The 19,000-nt window shown below is 35.6% G+C and overlaps 1 protein-coding gene across 1 annotated transcript in view; it reads right to left on the minus strand.

Moving 5' to 3' along the window:
• Window positions 1-3,045: 3,045 nt before the first annotated feature.
• mmp2 (matrix metallopeptidase 2) overlaps window positions 3,046-19,000 on the minus strand; it is an 18,117-nt gene continuing 2,162 nt past the window's right edge. The window contains exons 4-13 of the mRNA XM_060859707.1: window positions 18,907-19,000; window positions 18,653-18,826; window positions 17,990-18,163; window positions 15,315-15,488; window positions 14,975-15,130; window positions 14,173-14,299; window positions 7,359-7,495; window positions 6,688-6,847; window positions 5,745-5,854; window positions 3,046-4,015 (exon numbers count right to left, since the gene is read on the minus strand). The exon at window positions 18,907-19,000 is cut by the window's right edge and continues 35 nt beyond it. Of these exons, the coding sequence (XP_060715690.1) occupies window positions 3,915-4,015; window positions 5,745-5,854; window positions 6,688-6,847; window positions 7,359-7,495; window positions 14,173-14,299; window positions 14,975-15,130; window positions 15,315-15,488; window positions 17,990-18,163; window positions 18,653-18,826; window positions 18,907-19,000 (1,407 nt within the window). The 3' untranslated portion in view covers window positions 3,046-3,914. The remainder of the gene's footprint in view (window positions 4,016-5,744; window positions 5,855-6,687; window positions 6,848-7,358; window positions 7,496-14,172; window positions 14,300-14,974; window positions 15,131-15,314; window positions 15,489-17,989; window positions 18,164-18,652; window positions 18,827-18,906) is intronic.

The following is a 19,000-nucleotide window of genomic DNA, read 5'->3' on the forward strand; positions in this document are numbered from 1 at the left end:
CTCATTGACCCGCCTATAGCTTTAAGCCTCTAATCCTCCTTTGAGCTGCACAGACATGTCTTTATTAATTTCCTTAAAGGAGAACGGGCATAATTATCCACTTACATGGTACATGGAAGAAAAAAAAGTGTATCTATGTCAAACAGTTGTTGTTTATAGAGTTGTTGTTCATAAAAAAAAAAAAAAAAATATATATATATATATATATATATATATATATATATATATATATATATTTCCCAACATAACAAGGCCATAAAAATACTTTTAGAATTAAAAAAATCATGTTCTAACAAAGCAACAATACAATACATCCGACAGCTACCTTTTTTTTATTCAATCTTTATTTTTGTATCTATATTTTACCTACTTTAAAAATTTAAAAGAAAAGGAAAAAAGTTTCATTTAACAAATATCTAAAAACTTAAATTATAAGAGTCAGTTTTGTGAGCACCAAAAAAAAGAGCAATAATTTATTTTCTCTCACCATTTTTAGCAAATATTAATTCTACTAAAAAGTGATGTTCAGTCTGTCAGTCTGGATTAAGTACAGTATATAAAATAAACTATCTACTTAAGGTGATTATTACTTTATTTTGTGGTTTTAAATTACTTGCAAACATTCTTTGAGATCCTTAGTTTAGCAGAGCCAATACTTTCTCTGGCTGACCCTTGGCCCTATATTGTACTTCTAAAGGATTATCTTAGTAGTTAGTTTGGCTGTTTTGCAAGTAGAGGGAACTGTACAGGGCAGTGGGTCATTTGGACCAGTGATAAGAACCCTTTTCACTTGTGACAACTTTTTGTTGTGACTTCAACTGGATAGAAGAACCTGCAAAATTTGTCTGTTCCACTGAGCTCCTTAAAAGGAATAGGCCCAACAGTTACTATTAAACAATTTGTAATTAGGATCAAAAAGTTTACAAACATCCAGGGCCAGGACATACCGATCCACAATTCTAAATTGTAATCTGCTCAACAATTCTGGCTTAGATCATCAGATTTTTGAACTGGTTAAGCTGCTGTACTGTTCCGGTTTACCTTGTCAGTACTAGTTGAGTTTTTACTTCAGGGTTGGTAACCTTCAGTTGGTAAACAAGATTGGTGTACTGTAGATAGTAAATGATTAGTTAAATCGGTAGATCAGTTTGGTGAAACTGGTGTTATAATGTTTAAATTGGAGGACCTGTTCTATTTTAATTCTAATTTAAACCTGCTAAAAACCCTGAAATGGTTAGGAAGGTACTGTATACTCCCCTGGTTTATCTGGCCAAAACTGTTTGAACTTATACTAAGAATCTTCCACAGTTTATGAAAATTGTCTTTCACTCTGCAGCTGATACTCTGGACTTGTAATAGACAGATTCGGCTGAGCAAAGTACTAAGGATGGGCTACACTGCTTTGAGAGAACAGTAAGATGCACAGTGTAAATCAGAGTATATATAATTATAAGAATTAAATATATAATCAGCAGAAACCAATTTGCAGAACCTAGGTCTTGTCTCACACATAACAATGTAATGAACAAATTATTATAATAGTATAATCTGTGATCATTTAAATTATATTCATCTTTATCATTATTATCATTATCATTATTACTATTTACCAATGTCTGCATTCCTTGTATGTGGTGTGAGGGCAATGTCTGGTGTAACATCAGTGTAATCACAATGTAGTTTTTTCCAGCTGTATTATCGAATTATAGGAGCTTTGGCGCCGAACATTTTGTGGAAAATATTTTTTTCTTTTATGGTTTGCAATGGTAGCATCAATCCTTACCCTTATAGGGTTTATTAAGATGCTGCAAAGTTTTTTTTTAACAGTATGTAAGCACAAGTAATGTTGTCATACACAATAACTGTTCATGTATTATTTCAATACTGGCCTCATTAACACTCTAAGATCACTATATGAAATTAGAATCCATATTGAAATTTACTGGACATAAAAAAACAAAAAGAAAATCCAGTTTATGTTAGTCCACTAGGGGCAATTTAGAGCAATTGGAGCAAAACAAAAAAGTATGTAAGAATGCATTTCTTCATTATAATATCATTTTCATTATGATATTTAAAGCAGTGACACAGTTTTTTCAATAATGAATAGTGTACGGATTTCAACAGCAATGAAGGTGAATATTTGTGCAATCAAAGCTATCCGTATAGTGTGAACCTGCACCAGCAATGGTATCTGTTATATTATTGGTTATTTCTTGTAGATTCATGAAAATGTTTTTGCCAGTAAGTTATAAGAACAAAACTGTATCAAATGATTTATTAGTATATAATTCTAATTCAATTAAAGTTCCAAGTTGTAACATTATAAAATGTGCATAATTGGAACAGATTGCAGTTTTGTGGTTTATACTGTATATTTAATCCTTTTGTGCATTCACTTAATTTATCTGCATTTGTCTATTAACTCATTTAAAATTAATTGATGGTGTGCTATTGATCTGCAATTGTTATTTATTTATTTATTTATTTATTTATTTATTTATTTATTTCTGTTTCAACTAGATTAATTAAAATTTAGTCATTATGTATGTATGAGTACTATGTATTATGTATACATTAACTCTATTATTAAATACATACAACCAGAAGAGGTACAAATGGGTAATTAAATAACATTATATATGTTTTATATATATACTATCTAATCGTACTGTGTAGTACAGCTCTATTATTTTATTCCACGTTTTTTGTTAATTATATTCAGAAGGACTGACACCTGCTTGGGATATTGTTTTGTTCATACACCTGAAGCATGACACAAAAGGTGTAATATAGTAAATTCCAAATACAAGACTGATAAGCTTGAAGGCGCTTGCGTTTCCTTCAATCGGCCACAAGATGTCGCTTTTTACTCGTGTTAATTAGTGATTCTGGGGACGCTAAAAATGAAGACCTTTTTTTGTACACGAATTTTAATTACTTGGTTGATTAATAATAATAATAATAATAATAATAATAATAATAATAATAATAATAATAGTAATAATAATAATAATAATAATAATAATAATAATAATAATAAACTACTGGACAATCTGTCTTTATTTTCAGAATTACATGTAATGACAAAGTGCACAAAGCAAACAATAATAAAAACATATAATGCCAACTCATAAGGTCAAAATAAAAGTACATATGATTAACAGTATTTTCCATGATACGGTCAACAATCCATCACACAACAACCCCATATACAGTCTCAGGCAACCCGTGCCCTCAATTGCCTAGTGCCATGAAAGAAAGAGAACAACAACAAAAAACAAAAAATGATGTGCTACTGTTATGTTTGGTCTCTGTGTTGCTGCAGAACACAATTTGTATTAATGTACAAAAAAGTGCTTCACACTATAAAATGATATAAAAAAACTGCACCAGATAAAAAATTCCACTAATCAAATACTAAAAGTCAGGAGAGCAAATAGTTTTCAAAATATTACTTTTTTATGCTTATAATCATAGTTTTACAGTCCTACGTGACTGAATCCGGTTTATGTAGGATAAAAAAATACATGAAATACAATATTGCATGAATATTCAGTGGGGACATACCTGATGTCGGCAAATCTATTGAGACAAATTAGTTTCCTTTATGGAGGCCATGAATAAAAAAAGAGAACTGGAAACACACAGCAATTATCACATGGTTTAACAATGCAGATGGTTGGTAAGATCTGGTTTTAACTATGTTCCATTACGGAAAATCACCAGAGCTTTGTGACTATGATAAAGCCTCACAGGCTGAATAATACCAGATTGATCTCACCTGGACGAGATCAGTAGGAGAGAAGACATTCTGAGAAATGGGAGTGTTGCCAATATAACATTACACCATAGTGGCACAGAATAAGAAGCTCCAAGTTTAAAAGGTCATGGCTGGAGAATCGTGCTGCTGCTCAGCAGTGCAGCCAGTCTGTTTTCACCTCTCCAACTTTGATGATCCTAAGGTTCTCATCCATTTTGTGATAGTGGGAGCCTTTGAAAAAGTAGCTATAGCCTGTAGGGCACAAAAACATGAAATTAAGTTGGATCACTAATGCTGGGAGAATACACAGTAAAGAAACAAAGTCCTTTTTTATTTTACATGTTATGAAAATGTGTGTGTTAATTCGGAGGTAGAATAAAAAACTGCTTGGCAAGTACAAGCTCCAGTGTGCTGAAATTTAATCACCTACTGTAGCTAGTTTACTATACATCATTATGGTTTAGATAGATTAAGGAAAACAAACCAACAGATGATCAAGTTCCCTCAGTAAAAGGTGAGCAAGTCATAGGTGAACATTTCGTCTATAAGGTATGGTGGTGTGTCCTCACGTTGCACTCCTATCAAATGTTTTATGTGAGTCAGAGAGTATTTTATCTTCCCCTAATCTATGAAAGCATCGACATAACTGCATGTTCATTTGTACAGTTAATCTGTACAGATATCTCAGTCTCATTCTGTAAATAATGTGAAGATTATGCACTTTAATTTCCAAATTTCCCTTTGGGATTGATAACGTATTCTCCTCTATTATGCTAAATGGCAGCTTTGTGCTCAGTTAAGTCAGTGATTCTGAAGTAGTTTGTCATTTGTTCATGCTAATTTTTATAACTAGTATAACAGCAGATTGCTCCTGAGATGATGTGTGTAGTGCAGAAGGTGGTGAGATCTGGAAAGAGAAATTAATACCATCGTTTTGCTAGTATCAGTAGCTTTTCTCTTTTTGTCTGGTAAGATGATTATCCTGGGCTAACGATTTGTCCTCTACTATCATTATTCATTTTGGAATTTTGTACAGATCACCAAATTACCACTAAATATTTTTTTCTGTAAATCAAATTATGAAGCAGAAGTTGTTTTTTTTTACTGCAAAAGTAAAATTTAATTCAAATGATTATTCATTGAAGTCCTGCTTGTTTTGTGCCTTGGCTAAAGAGACTTAGACTGAAGTCAAATCAAATCAAATTTTACTTGCCACATACACATACATACAGAGTGCGACATGCAGTGAAATGCTTTTTACATCTGTCCGGTATTCAAGCATAAAAAGGAATGGAATTAAGGATAAAAATAAAACCAAAAGGAGGTAGATAAATAAAAAGTATAAACTATATAACATATATGTGAAAATATATGTATATACATAAATGCTTATGGTAGATATTGGCAGTACAAATTAAAATGATAAATTTTTATAGTATAATGGGGCTACTTTATACTTTATGTTTTAAATACAAATGTATGCATATTGGTGAAGGAAATAGGGTACTTGGTAAAATCAGGGGCAGAAATGGCTCATCAAAAGGCATTCACTCTGAAGTCACTAGTAAAAAATAGAGGTGCTGTTGTTTACCGGAAAAGGGGAAAAATGAACTGGATGTAGAGCTGGTTAGCTACAAACATAGAGGATCGTTTCAGGCACTGCACACTTGCTTATGCAACACTTTTTTTTATAGTGTGTGTGTGCGTGTGTGTGCGTGTGTGTGTGTGTGTGTGTGTGTGTGTGTGTGTGTGTGTGTGGTGGTTTAGGTGATGACTGACTGCAGTAAAAGTGTGCTTGTGTGTGTTCATTTGTAACAGATGGAGCAGTGATATAACTGGCAAAAAGTCCATGTTGACTTTCTGCAAACATGAAAGTTTAACTCTCACATGACAACAGGTCACTTCAGGAATATAACGTTTACATATTACACAGTATCTTTATTTATTAATGACATTATATAATAACCACCAGGTTTCTTACCCTGTCCGTTTGTACTGAAGGCAGCATCCAAATCATCAGGAACTCCGTTCCAGGAATCAGCAATAAGTTTGGGAAAGCCAGGATCCATTTTATTCTTGGCCTCATTGTATCTGTATGGGTATAAAGAAACAAACCAGGAGCTGTTTACATGATAACAGACAACATAAAAGTGTTACTTAAAATGCTATGTCATTTACCAGGAATTACCAGACATATAATTGGATCCATCAAGGCCAGATAATAATTTATTCCCTTTTACTGTCTTTAGTAAGGTATAAAACACATTACAGGAAACCAATCAACAGAAGAAAAGTAGACGTTACCACTCCAAAATGTGTTCTCTTTCAATAAGAAAACATTCCAAAATGCTTTATTCCTCTTATACCACAGCAATTTAGCAATTATTACAATTTGAAAGAAAAAAGGAGCATGTCATTCTTAATTTGTTTGTATTTATGTTTAATTTTGTTGAACATCTGCTAAACAAGATAGTTCCTGTTATTTCTTAGGTTATAGCATAAATAGTTGTTTCCTTACAAGTCTATTTTTGTTCTCCCTTGAAGGTTATTAAAACAACACAATGTCTCCTGATGTTTTATAAAGAAACCACAAAAGCACAAATTATGATCTTCATCACAAAGCCTACGGATTTACCCCTGATTTCTATGGGTAATTCCTACCAAAATCACTAATTACTATTAAAAATAATCATTGTAATCTATTTAGGTGTAGGCCAACACAGAAATTATAAATGTGCATTAACATAACCCTGCTGCTGTGGAAATCTAAACACCTTCTAACCAGTCAGAATGGACAAACGCATAGAGCTGAGGTAAAACACACTGTGTTATTTGACCTTCTTTATTTTGTCATAAAGTTCTTTGCTCTCATCATTTTTCATATATCACTGGTGTGCTAGTGTGCGTGTTGGTTCAGATGGTACCTCCAGAATTTGTCTCCAGAGAACAGGTAGGTCTTCTTGCTCTTGTGGAAGGCATAGGCTGCATCTATGTGCTGAAGGTCTGATGGAAGACCCAAGGAGGAGATCTTTTTAGGATAGCCTCTCTCCAGAGTGCTCGCTGAATACACCCACATCTCATCACCTAGGACACACACGCACACACAACTTTGATATGAATGCATACCTAGAGACTGAAAGTGGGTGTCTTTAAGATAAGAGACCAAGATAACCTAAGTTTGTTATTTTGTATCAACAAAACAAATCATTGCCCTTTGCATGTTATGGAAAATCCACTGATGCATGTATCCATATGATCCATAATTATAACTATTGATAACATATTCCACTGATCCATATTTATAACTATTGTGACATACTGTCGGAGAGAAACAAATTCATAAATTACACAGAAATGTACGGTTAAATGTTACTTTTTAAAAAGTTTGCAAATTTTTAGGTACCTTTGCATGTACCTTATTGTTTATTGTGGAAAATTACCCCACAAATGTAGTGAATGCCAAATGGTTATTAAACTATAAATTTCTTCTGTTTGTTTCTACTGAAGTTTCTCTTAATTTTGTATGTATTATAAAAAGAATTTAGCATTTTACCGACATTTATTTCATTGAATGATGTCCTCTGTGCTACTTTACCTGAAAAGAACACAGACTTCTCCTCTAGTGGGTTCTCATAGGCTGCATCGATCTTCTCAGGAAGCTCACTCCAGAATGTAGCCACCAACAATGGACCTGATGGTTTCTTTTCTGCATTAGTAGTTCTAAACAGGAACCTAAGAGGGAACATGATGATTAACCCACATTTAACTTGAGTTGTTTAGTCACGTGGGTCTACATATAAATCAAACTGGACTCAGGAAAAAGTGATGCTGGTGGGTAATAGACCACCATCACATAAAAAATGGAGAGAAGAGGCAGCCAAAGGCTAGAGAGAAAAAGGGGAAAGAGTAGGACTGTGTAAATGAGAGTGTGTGTGTGTGAGAGAGAGAGAGAGAGAGAAAGAGAGAGAGATAGTTAGAGAGGCTGTGTTAGTAGATCTGCCTCCTGGCAACAATGGGGTGATTCATTGGAGCATCTGTTTCTCGTTATGGCAGAGAGTGGAGCCAGCGGGACAGGCCCAAACTGTGCTTTTCCAACATTCAGCCCAGCAACAATACCCACTTCCCCCAGCTCCTTTTCCGCTGACCTATTTTTCAAAGGCCAAATTATTTCAGACCTTGAATAGTAAGATCCGGCCTCTGCATTTCAATAAACAGCAAATCGGGGAAAAGGAATGTTTTAACCCTTTAAATACACACTTGCGACCACCCATGCATTGAGGCATTCATTGTAAAGTCTTGTAAACTCCTGATTCTGTTTAATGAGTTTACTAAACCTTACTTAATGTTTGTACCCTTTTGGATTTTCCTCTTGATTTTACCATACAGATCAGTGACAATAACTGACCTCAGGTCAACAACAAACTACTAGAAAAGAACTTATACTGAAGAACTATTATATTGAAGAACTACATACTAATGTGGTGAGTATAAACCATGTTGTTGCTGCCAAACTGTTTCACATTACATAAGTACTCTGCATTCAGTGGTCATCAGCACCAGATCAGTCAGGGCGGCATGAAAGTCATCACCTCTCAAGCTCTGTCTCAATACCAGCAGTAGGTCCTTCTTATAGCTCCAATGTCTTACAACTGGTTTTGATGTGCCATATCATTATCATTGCATATACAACATTTGAAAATGTTTCAGTATTTTCCAGACATTTAGGACATGTTTCAAAGCCTCTGCCCTACCTCTCCACAGACCAGTGTACATCTGACCTGCTTTCTGACCTCACCCCACCAAGATCACATATATTTATCCCCCACTGAGACATTACAACCTTCCAATTGAGGACTTATGTAAGCATCTTTATTTGAAAAGGAGACATTACATTTACATCAAACCTGATTTATAAAGTTCTAGAATTCAGGAAGCAATCACATTAAAAAAATGTCACTTAGTAGTTACAGCATATGGATTGGTGAATGTCCCTGCTATTTTCCAGGTCCAGAAAAGCTGCCCTCAGAATATACTGGGCAGAATTCTTTCATTGCATGCATTAACAACATACATCAATATTTTAATATCAATGTCTAATTAGTTTTGTGCACGCTAGGAAACTAGAGTCTACTCATCTATTCAAACAAGTTGAGAAATGTGCCCCATGTGTCTTGTGAACCTTTTGATTACTAAGCTAGAAGTTACACAACAATTTGGAGAGCCACTGAAAGATTTTACCAATTTATTTTTTTTTAAATCAGAATTTTATTCTGAATTTTACTTCCACAGCTGTTCCTATAATTTTTTAAAAAAAGAAATATGTTTAAACCATAAGAAATAACACCCAGGCAGACCACCCACAAATTCAACACTGCTTTTATCCCCCCAAACACCCTGCTTTTCATTGTGGATGCCTCAGATATCATTAGATATTATCAATACTGAGGATCTCTATCCAAAAAAAAAATTCCACTGAATTTTTTCAAAGAAAATCTGTTTCAATGAATAAAACTAAGACTTTTGTAACCAGGAACTGGTGGCCATTAAACTGGCATGGGGAAGTGATATCACTAGTTAGAGGGGATAGAGTATCTAGTGTAGACCACACACATCAGCTAAATGAGACACATTTTGCCTAGAAATATTGTATTCTCTCAAAAGTATGAAGATCATGAAAAAGCTAGAAGTCTTAATCAGTCTCGGGTCTCAGGTCTGAAGGTGTGTCAAAGGACTAAATATACCCATAATATCTGCTGTGATATAACTCTGCTGTAATATGCAACCAACTATTAGTGTTTATAAAAGCATGGGAAAACATGATGGGAGGAGGCTCAGAGTTGCACAGAAGTACAGTAACAGGAATTTTCTGACAGACAGCTGGGACAAACCAGGGGAGTTTCTGTCTAGGACAGCTACAGTGAATCATACTCTGGATGGGTTGCAGCACTGAAGAATAATGCTGGTTCCCAGGTTAAGACGTCTTGGTCCCAGTACTTAATGAAGTAAACTATTAGAGCATTTCATGCTTGATGCTCAGATCACCAAGCTCCATAGCCAAGAATGGAGCTGAAGAAACAATGCTGTGTCAGCTCACAGAACAAGTTCTTTGGTGGAGAGGTGAAGTTTGCCACTTCAAAAATCCACACACACACACACACACACACACACACACACCTATTTATTCTTATATAGACACATGGTGAAACTGAATACACCTCTATTTTTCTCAGAGCAGATTCTCAACAAACCCCAGCAAACTACAAATTTATACAGTATATACGTCACTTAAATGTGTTTCTATCACGTCACAGACTGCCTATACTGTAGCTCTAGACACATTTGGAAGAGGAGCTGAGGTAATGAAATGGCTAGACACCACTCCCTTTAAGCAGTGAGTTAACAGCTGCTCTTGAAAACATACCTGTCAGCATTCCCTTCTTATAGTCCAGCAGGCTCCAACAGGAAAGCAAAAGAGGATTTGAGCAAAACTGCCTAAAGGTCCAGTGACTCACAAAAAAAAACCTCAGCTAATATAAAAAATATCAAAATATAAGAGATGAACTATACATTTCCATTGCAGCTGAACAAAAATAATAGCGAACATTAGCCTTGGATAAGCGTTTCACCATTTCTGCCTCTGTCTGTATGCCAAATAGCTTAAACAGCTGTAGAAAGTGACCCAGTTGTGTGAATATCTCAGGGCTAATGTCATCTTTCCTTAAGAAATATGAGCCTCTTTATTCGTTGCTGACTGTTAGTTTAGTTCGTTATAAAATGTATATTTTATCACATTGATGATTCCAATACCTTATTGTGATTTGTGTAACCAGCTACAATCAGGCATTTCCACAAATAATCATTTCCTTTCCAACAGAACCATGAAGTCTAAATTTCATTTGAGATCTACATTCACATTTTTAACAAGTTAAAATCATATCTGTTGCAAACTTCTATTGAAATGAAGCCCATGTGAGGCACAAATGACTCTCTGAAGTACAGCTGGTGTTTATATCACTGAGTCCAAAAAATAACAGCCGTATGCTGTAACTAATCCTGAACTGATCCTAATCTAATCAAAACACACAGAAAATCTACCAACAACAAACACAAGATTATCGCTAAAGTAAATCAAGAGAAAACAAACACTGACAGGAACAGTAGAGCAAAAACATCTAGTCCCATTATGAATTTTTTATAGTTATATACCTTTTAAACCTCTTTGCCACTCTGTAAAATATAAATACCGGCTACGTACATATGTAAAATTCAATCACAAATCACAGTCAGGAGGCTTCATAGCTGGTCATGATAAGTGTTTCATTGTACACCATGTCCAACATGACTGAGTCAACCTGCACACGCTGTATTTATAGCCAGCATATTAGCTGGTCTGTTTAAGTTAAAAGACAACATGTCACAAGCTATGTGGGGCAATATCATGGACACCATATCATCACACTCATACCGGGGCCTTCCCTTAATGGCACATAGTTAAAAGGACACAATTGTTTCATGTGTGTTTGTACTGTATGCTGTAGCATTAGGATTGAATTTCACCGGAACTAAAGTGACTGTTCCAGCATAGCAATGCCCCTGTGCACAACACAACATCCATGAAGATTTGGTTTAAAGTTAAAATGGAAAACTCAACTGGTCAGAGCACTGACCTCAACCCCTCTGAGCACCTCTGAGACAAACTGGAACAATGACTGCACTCCAGGCTTCCTCACTTGACATCAATGCCTGACCTCAGTGATAATCTTGTGACTGAATAAGCAAAAATTCCACAGCCACAGTCCAAACCCGAGCAGAAATCCTTCCTCAGAAGAGAGTTTTGAAATGGGGATGTGATGGCATCAATGGTATGGATGTGATGGTCAGTGATAACATACATACTGTTGGCCATGTAGTGTATTTTAGCTCAATGTTGTTATGTGTAAATATAATTATTAACAATATTATATGTTTGTTAATGCTAACATAATCTTAATAGTCAGATGCAAGCTCAAATAATTTTCTCTTTCTTTCAAACATTGTAGTTGCAACAATCTTTGGAACTGACCTTGCTTTAATAAAAAATGTGATGGCTGATACTGAGTTGCAACAGAAATTCTGATGATTCATAAAATCAGTTATTTTAATTTCCAATTTGTATATTTATTTATGACCTTCACTGTCAGCTACTTTCAGCGAATTTCATGGTAAAATTTAGCTGTGACAAGGATTATCAGACAGCTGGCTGCATGAAGAAAGACGTCTGTTTAAGTAAGAAATTAGCCCCCGTGAACAGATGTCTGATCAATGCTTTAACTCCACAGATAATTCTCAGGATTCAATACTGGTCTATGTGCTATTTCTTAATTCGTTCCTCACTACTAGTGCTTACCAGAAATCTGAATACAGCCTTCAGTGTGTGTGTGTGGTCTCTTGATTATCACTGCTTACCACAGAGCAGTAAGGATTTAATTTGTATTAAAGATACGTCTGTGTTCCGAGCTCCAGCAGCTCCCTCTCCAGAGGTTCAAATCTGAGACCACTTTATTTACATGAGTGTGGTGAGTGTGTCTCTGTGTGTGTGAGTGTGTGTGTGTACAAACCAACAACTTCAATGAGTTTTTCTTAAGATTGTATTATTTGGGTTAGATGATCCCATTAGATCCAGTCCCCAACAGAGGACATCTGGAGTCTACGGATGTGTGTGTGTGTGTCACCATGGGGTTTACTCAGTGTCACAGACTGATTAAACACATATGCATGCTAATTTTTGGTTTTCATGAATGATTTAGTTTAGTGATTAGAGTTTAGTTCATCTACTAGAGTGTCTACTGCAAAAAGCAATAGACAGACATGCATATACATGAGCAAACATGACTGAAACTCTGCAATGGAATGTTTTATTTGAGGTTAATTTAACGTGACTATAATTAAACAGTATAGTCAGCAGAACTACCAGAAGTTCGTTGAAGCATGCATTTGTTTGTAGTGTCAAAAGATTTTGCTCACAATCTAGCCACACACTTACTCACAGAAATGTAAAGACACACACTAACAGAAATATACAGACACACACTCCCAGCTGAGACACATACAAGCATATACTGTACGCAAGCACTTACTGCACTTACATAAGCATTTCTAGTCTCTTAAATTAAATATATACACTGCAGCTATAGATGCAGCACGAGTTCTGTATAGCTCTTTCAGTAAAATGAAGAGAATTTGTTGGGATTGTAGTAACAAAATTCTATTTCTTTAAACACGTTTTATGGAACATAAACTACATTCGAATATTCAGCCATTTTACACAATTTCTGTGTATTGTTTTTTAAACCACATAAAGATTACCTGACCAAGCCATCATATTAAAACAATGTCTACAAACTATAGACATTGTGTAGTGTAGCATTTTTCCTCTAACCCTAAAGACAGCATACCTTAGAACATGGGTTCTTAATCTTTAACTGCACAATACACTTAACAAATCCTGAATAGAATTAATTCATTTCAAGATTATTTAAATGCCGTCAATAACAATGAGATTTTACCCATTTATGAGTCACGGAGCTTTGTGTTCTCTAGCTTTCTACCAACAACATGGAAAATCTGATAAACATAGGCCACTTGGATTTAACGTATTGGATTTTGAATTAAAAGGACCAGACAAATTTGCAAACACATTATTTTAACTTAATAAAATGAATAACTTTGATTATGCTAGGTTGTGATTTCTGCTGCAAAAATCACAAACCCGCTGTGGTTTTCTTTACATATCACATTTTGAGACCCACATTCTCATTCTGAGGACATTCTGAAATAGGTCATCCAGAAGAAACCTTTATTATTGCCACACATTACATTACTTCACATTTATCCAAGCTTTTTTTTGGAGGTTGCGGTCAGAGAACAGGGTCAGCTAAGGGACAGCACCCTTAGCATAGAGGGTTAGGGGCCTTCCTCAGGGGCCCAGCATTGGCGGCTTGGTGGTGCTAGGTCTTAAAGCCGTGAAGGTCTGTTCACCAACCCAGAACCTTAACCTCTTGAGCTACCAGTTCCCCTCTTTTTGCATAACCCAGCTTGTTAGAAAGATCTAGAGCGCAGAGTCAGCCATGTTATGGTTCCCCTAGAGCAGAGAGGGTTAAAAACCTTGCTCTGGGGCCCAACAGCAGCAGCTTGGCAGTGCTGGTGCTTCCACTTCTGTAGAACTATACTTAACAATCATCCAGTAGGAAATGCAGGCATGGTCACTTTTAATTTGATTTACTTTCATGTTATACTTGGTTGAAAGGTTTCCTTGTAGTTAGGGATGACATAATAATACTTCAAACTGCAACTGTTAATTTGCAAATAAGATAATCCTGATCCTTATTCAAACACTGTGCAACAGAAAATACAGACAACATCACAGTTACCTGTCTGTGAAGAAGAAAGTCTCCCCTCTGAACTGTGCTATAGCATCGAATATGATGTTCTCACTGCAGATATCCATAGGAGTGACCGGACCCTGAGTGGGAGGAAGTGGCTTTCCTGTTGGTGCACCTGTGTGCGAGAGAAATAGTGCTTCATCCTTCTGATCCTTATACATCGGTTTAAAACAGCAGTCTCCAATCTTATACACAAAGGGCTGGTGTGCGTGCAGGTTTTCATTCCAACCAAGCAGAAGCCACATCTGATTCCACCTGTTTAATCAGTTGTTCTTTTAGTAGACTCTGGTGTGGCTTCTGCTTGGTTGGAATGAAAACCTGCACCCACACCGTCCATTTGTGGATAAGATTGGAGACCGCTGGTTTAAAACATAACAAGATATGATGTTACAGGAAAATATTTAGTGAGGGATGGTGTGATGTGGTGTTATTTACTCATTAAATAAGGACATGCCATACATTTTGCATGGCTTATTTATCATGTTGTGGAACACCAGTCTTTAAACTTACAGTAAAATAAACATTTAAATAAACACGAAATAACATTTGAACAATTACATGTTGTAATTAAATCTATGTACGTTTCAGTGTGATTGGCTACTAAAGAAATTAGAAAGAGCCCATTACCATAAACCTACTTGTATGATTTAAAATAAATTCAACACTATAGTCAGAACTGCAATCGTAGACTGTGTGATCAATCATATAGGAGGATTCAAGAACACTGTCGTACATGTTGTCAGAATTCTAACATCATTATTAAATGTATTTTAGCTGACTCTTTTATTACCATAGAGCTCCTGAATTCCTCTGATGTCATCATTAGAGAGCCTGAAGTGTTTAGTGTAGGTGTAGATGGGAGCCATGAGTGCTCCAGGGTCCTGAGAGTGCTCCAGGCCCAGGGCATGGCCAAACTCATGAGCTGCCACCAGGAACAGACTGTAGCCTGGTGGATAATGAACAAAGACTGGGTCAACACGCATGAGCGTCGTCTAATACAGAAAATCCTAAACTAGCGTTCAATAGCAACATGCCGTATCGTTAGTCATGAAATGGTAGAATTGTGCATATACAGTATGGTACATTTTTTTACATTTACTGTATATTGAACAGATCCAATGATTGATCACCTTGGTCTGGACAAAAGCCCCATTTGCGGTCTTCATCAAAACTCTTGGTGGAACTACACCACATCTTTCCATCATTACGTCCAGAGATGGTACATGCGTCATATGATTTGCCCAGGAATATAAAGGGAAACACACAGGGAGCTCCCTCAGCATTCCCACCAATTGTAGACAGGGCTGCATGGACAGGGAGAGCACAAGACATCTTCATGAAAGGATATAAAACAGAACTCTCTCTCAAGCCATGCTTTTATCTTTTGCAAGAGATTCTGGTACATTTTGTCAATAAACCAATAGCTACTGAAAGATGACCAAACATGGCTCGACTCACCACCAACTGCTTTAATAAATTTTAAAAATGGGATATAAAAGCATCCTCCAGTTCAATGACTGATTTATTGCTAAAAAAAAGCTCACTGGTCCATAGTTTGTTTTGCCCATGAAAACTGGTGCATGGACATACTGCATGTTAAGAGATATAGATAGCTAATCAGTGTACAACCTTTGAGATCCCAAACAGGTGACCAGGAAAGTATACTACCTGTCTATATGTCTATGTTGTGAATAAGGCTAGAGAAGCAGAAACAACTGTGAATAATTACTGCAGGAACTAATAACAACAGAGAAAAGGATCTGGAGTTAAATTTAAAAAAATTGCAAATTTGTTTAAACATCTCTCTTAGAAGTAAACAAAATTCATGCAAGATGTACTCCCGACTGAACCCTGAACCACCTGGTACTTTTTAATCCAGTTGAAACCAAGTCCAGAATAATATCACTTTCATTACAAAAATGATCCAGACCTCTTTTTTTTTTTTTATAATTTTGTTAAATCAAATGTGTTTAAACTTTCCAGAAGTTCTTTAATGATACTATTCTATGTAAGAGTAATTAAATGTTAGTTAAAGAAAAAAAGAAAGAAAAAGAAAATCTTGAACCCTTACTTTACTCTATGTACAGTAACCCTTAAATTTTTCAAACCGCATTCTCAACATATTTTTTCCAAAACCTTGTTTAAAGTTAAACCATTCTCTTATATGTAAAATGCAGACATCAAAACACATTTCTAATGCTAATTTTTATTATGTATTCTGCTTATATATTTAGTATATTACTTACTTTCTCCCAGCTCTATATTAACGGTAGTTAAAATGGCTACAGGTTTGGGGATAATAATGAATGCTAGCTTCTTTAAAATATAGACAATACTTTTTGCCCAAAATATACAGTATGTTCATAATGCTATAAGAGTGCAAAGCAACATGCAAATGAGACTCACATTCCACACTATGGAGGCTATTTCACATTACATCTGGCAATAAATAATTGTTATAGCAGTGTTTTAGCATCCAGGGAGAGATTCATGGTGTCATTTTAAAGACTAAGATATCTCAGTGGTAGTTAAAGGAAAATAAAAACATCTTAGGCCAAAAAAAAACAAAAAACAGGTTGTGAATATAAAAAAATCTGACAGAGGTGTTTTTAGCATCAGCAAAATACCAAATGCTTTGAATGTTAGTACAGCAGTGTTATTAGAGAAGTGAAATTCCAAAACCGGTGACTGAGGAGGCTTTTATTTTTCCCTCTATTGCTTAGATTTTATTTTAAACGATTGGCTTTGTGCAGCCCAAGGCTTCTTTTGCTATTTAAGCCAGAGGTTATACAGTATGAACACACACCAACCCTGGCACAGAAACACACAGGGATACATTCCCAAAGAATTAGATCCAGATGAAGTGGGCTGCTCTAGTGGCTTTAGCCAGTTCTTTGACACAATGGAAAAAAAAACCCACTGCCAGCCCACAGCAAAAAACAAAAAAACAAAAAAAAAAAAAAAAAGATGAGTGACTTTCATTGCCTTCTAGGAGATTAACAGGACGAATGGAAACTACAGCTGGTTCTATCTTACTTAGAATATGGTTTAAGGAGTTTAGAAAAATAAATATGATGAAATAAGTAATAGATACCTGTGTATTGTTCATAAGGATAAGAAATATAAACAGTATAGTTAGCTAAACAGTTTGTATTTGTGCTCATGTGAAAAAGCATTAGCCAAAATGACTGCTCATTCAGCTAAAATTGAAGACTGCATAATAATATAAAACTGATTTGTTTACTGTGTTAGGTAAATTAAATTATACCAATAACTATGTACCATATTGAACGTTTCTGCACATACAGAACTTTAACTGAAGTGGCTCAAAGAAAAACCAAATTGCTTTGTTGTTTTTGGCTGGAATATGACCTCAGTGGACACATTTTTCCTACTCAGTGTAAAGCACTATTTTCAGTACTGTCTGTTCATGTAGCTAAATTAGCCTGACTTTCTGAGCATGACTCTCCAAATGACTCTGTGCCAACTGTGTGAATATGCAACCATAGCAAATATAAAAATCTTTGTAATATCCTCAGAAAATTAAGCTTTTATCTGTCAGTGTTTCTAAATTCTATATTCTAAATTCTAGTCTTTTAACATCTCAAAATACTGCTACACTGTACATTATATTAGCAATAATTGTCTATAAATCCGAATATGGTCTCGTTCCAAAAGGTATACTCGATTCATGAGGTTTAATATGAATCTTCAGTGTTTTGTGACTCATAAACATACTGCAGAAATCCAGTTACTAATAAAAAATGTGATTTGTTGGGAAAAAAAAAGAAAAATAATGATCTACCAGTTTCGGGGCAGAATCCATAGGTCTTGTCCTGGTCATAGTTCTCGGTAGTGGCGCACCAACGGTATCCGTCGTCTCTACCTGAGGTGGTGCAGCTGTCATACTTCTCTCCTTGGAATGTGAATGGGAATTTACATGGTGCTCCATCTCCATTTCCCCCCAGTGTGAGTAGCACTGTAAAATGTGAAGGACACGCTCAGCAAAACGGTCCTTTACGATATAAATTAATGAGACATATTAAGATATTTTGTCAGATTTGGTCTATCAGATTTTCATCGTGGGTTTCCCAATAGGTTGTATCATTTGTTGGATGGTGTTATATACATTACAATAGCATCTGCATCAATGTATTTTTACAAATGTATTTATTATATACTTGGACAGTGAACTTCATTGCTTCACATACCAACTTGTCAGCAAGTTTGGTTCAGAGCACAGGGTCAATCATAATACAGCTGTCTAAAGCAAATGAGAGTAAGGGTCTTGTATAAGGACCCACGCAGGACAGCTTGGCGATTCAGGGATTCAAACTCTCAACCGACTGACTGAGATAAGGGCTTAGTTTTATGGTCTCACTTCTCCTATGTAAGTAATACAAAATGTCAATAGAATTTTTGGAAAATCTGAAAGTAGCATCAAAACGGTCAGCTAAGTAGTACTCACATTCGTGTGGACAGAATCCGTACTTTCCATCTTTGTCAAAGTCATAGGTTGTCGAACACCAGAGGAAGCCATCATCACGTCCTTGATTTGTGCAGCTATTATATTGTTTACCCATGAAGAGGAATGGAAACTTACAGAATTCCCCCTCTGCATTGCCAAATTTCACCTTTACAACTAGAAAGACAGTAAGAGAAAATGTTGTTTTATTTGTGTCTTGGAGAAAGACCTTTTTTTTTTAAATGATTTGAAAATACCTTGCCCATCTCCCAAAGTCCAATGCTCATCATCATCAAAGTGGGAATCTCCTCCAATCCCAGAACCAGGAGCAAATGCATGGGCCAGGAGACC

This window comes from Tachysurus vachellii, chromosome 23, assembly GCF_030014155.1.
Source record: "Tachysurus vachellii isolate PV-2020 chromosome 23, HZAU_Pvac_v1, whole genome shotgun sequence".
NCBI classification, from domain to species: Eukaryota; Metazoa; Chordata; class Actinopteri; order Siluriformes; family Bagridae; genus Tachysurus; species Tachysurus vachellii.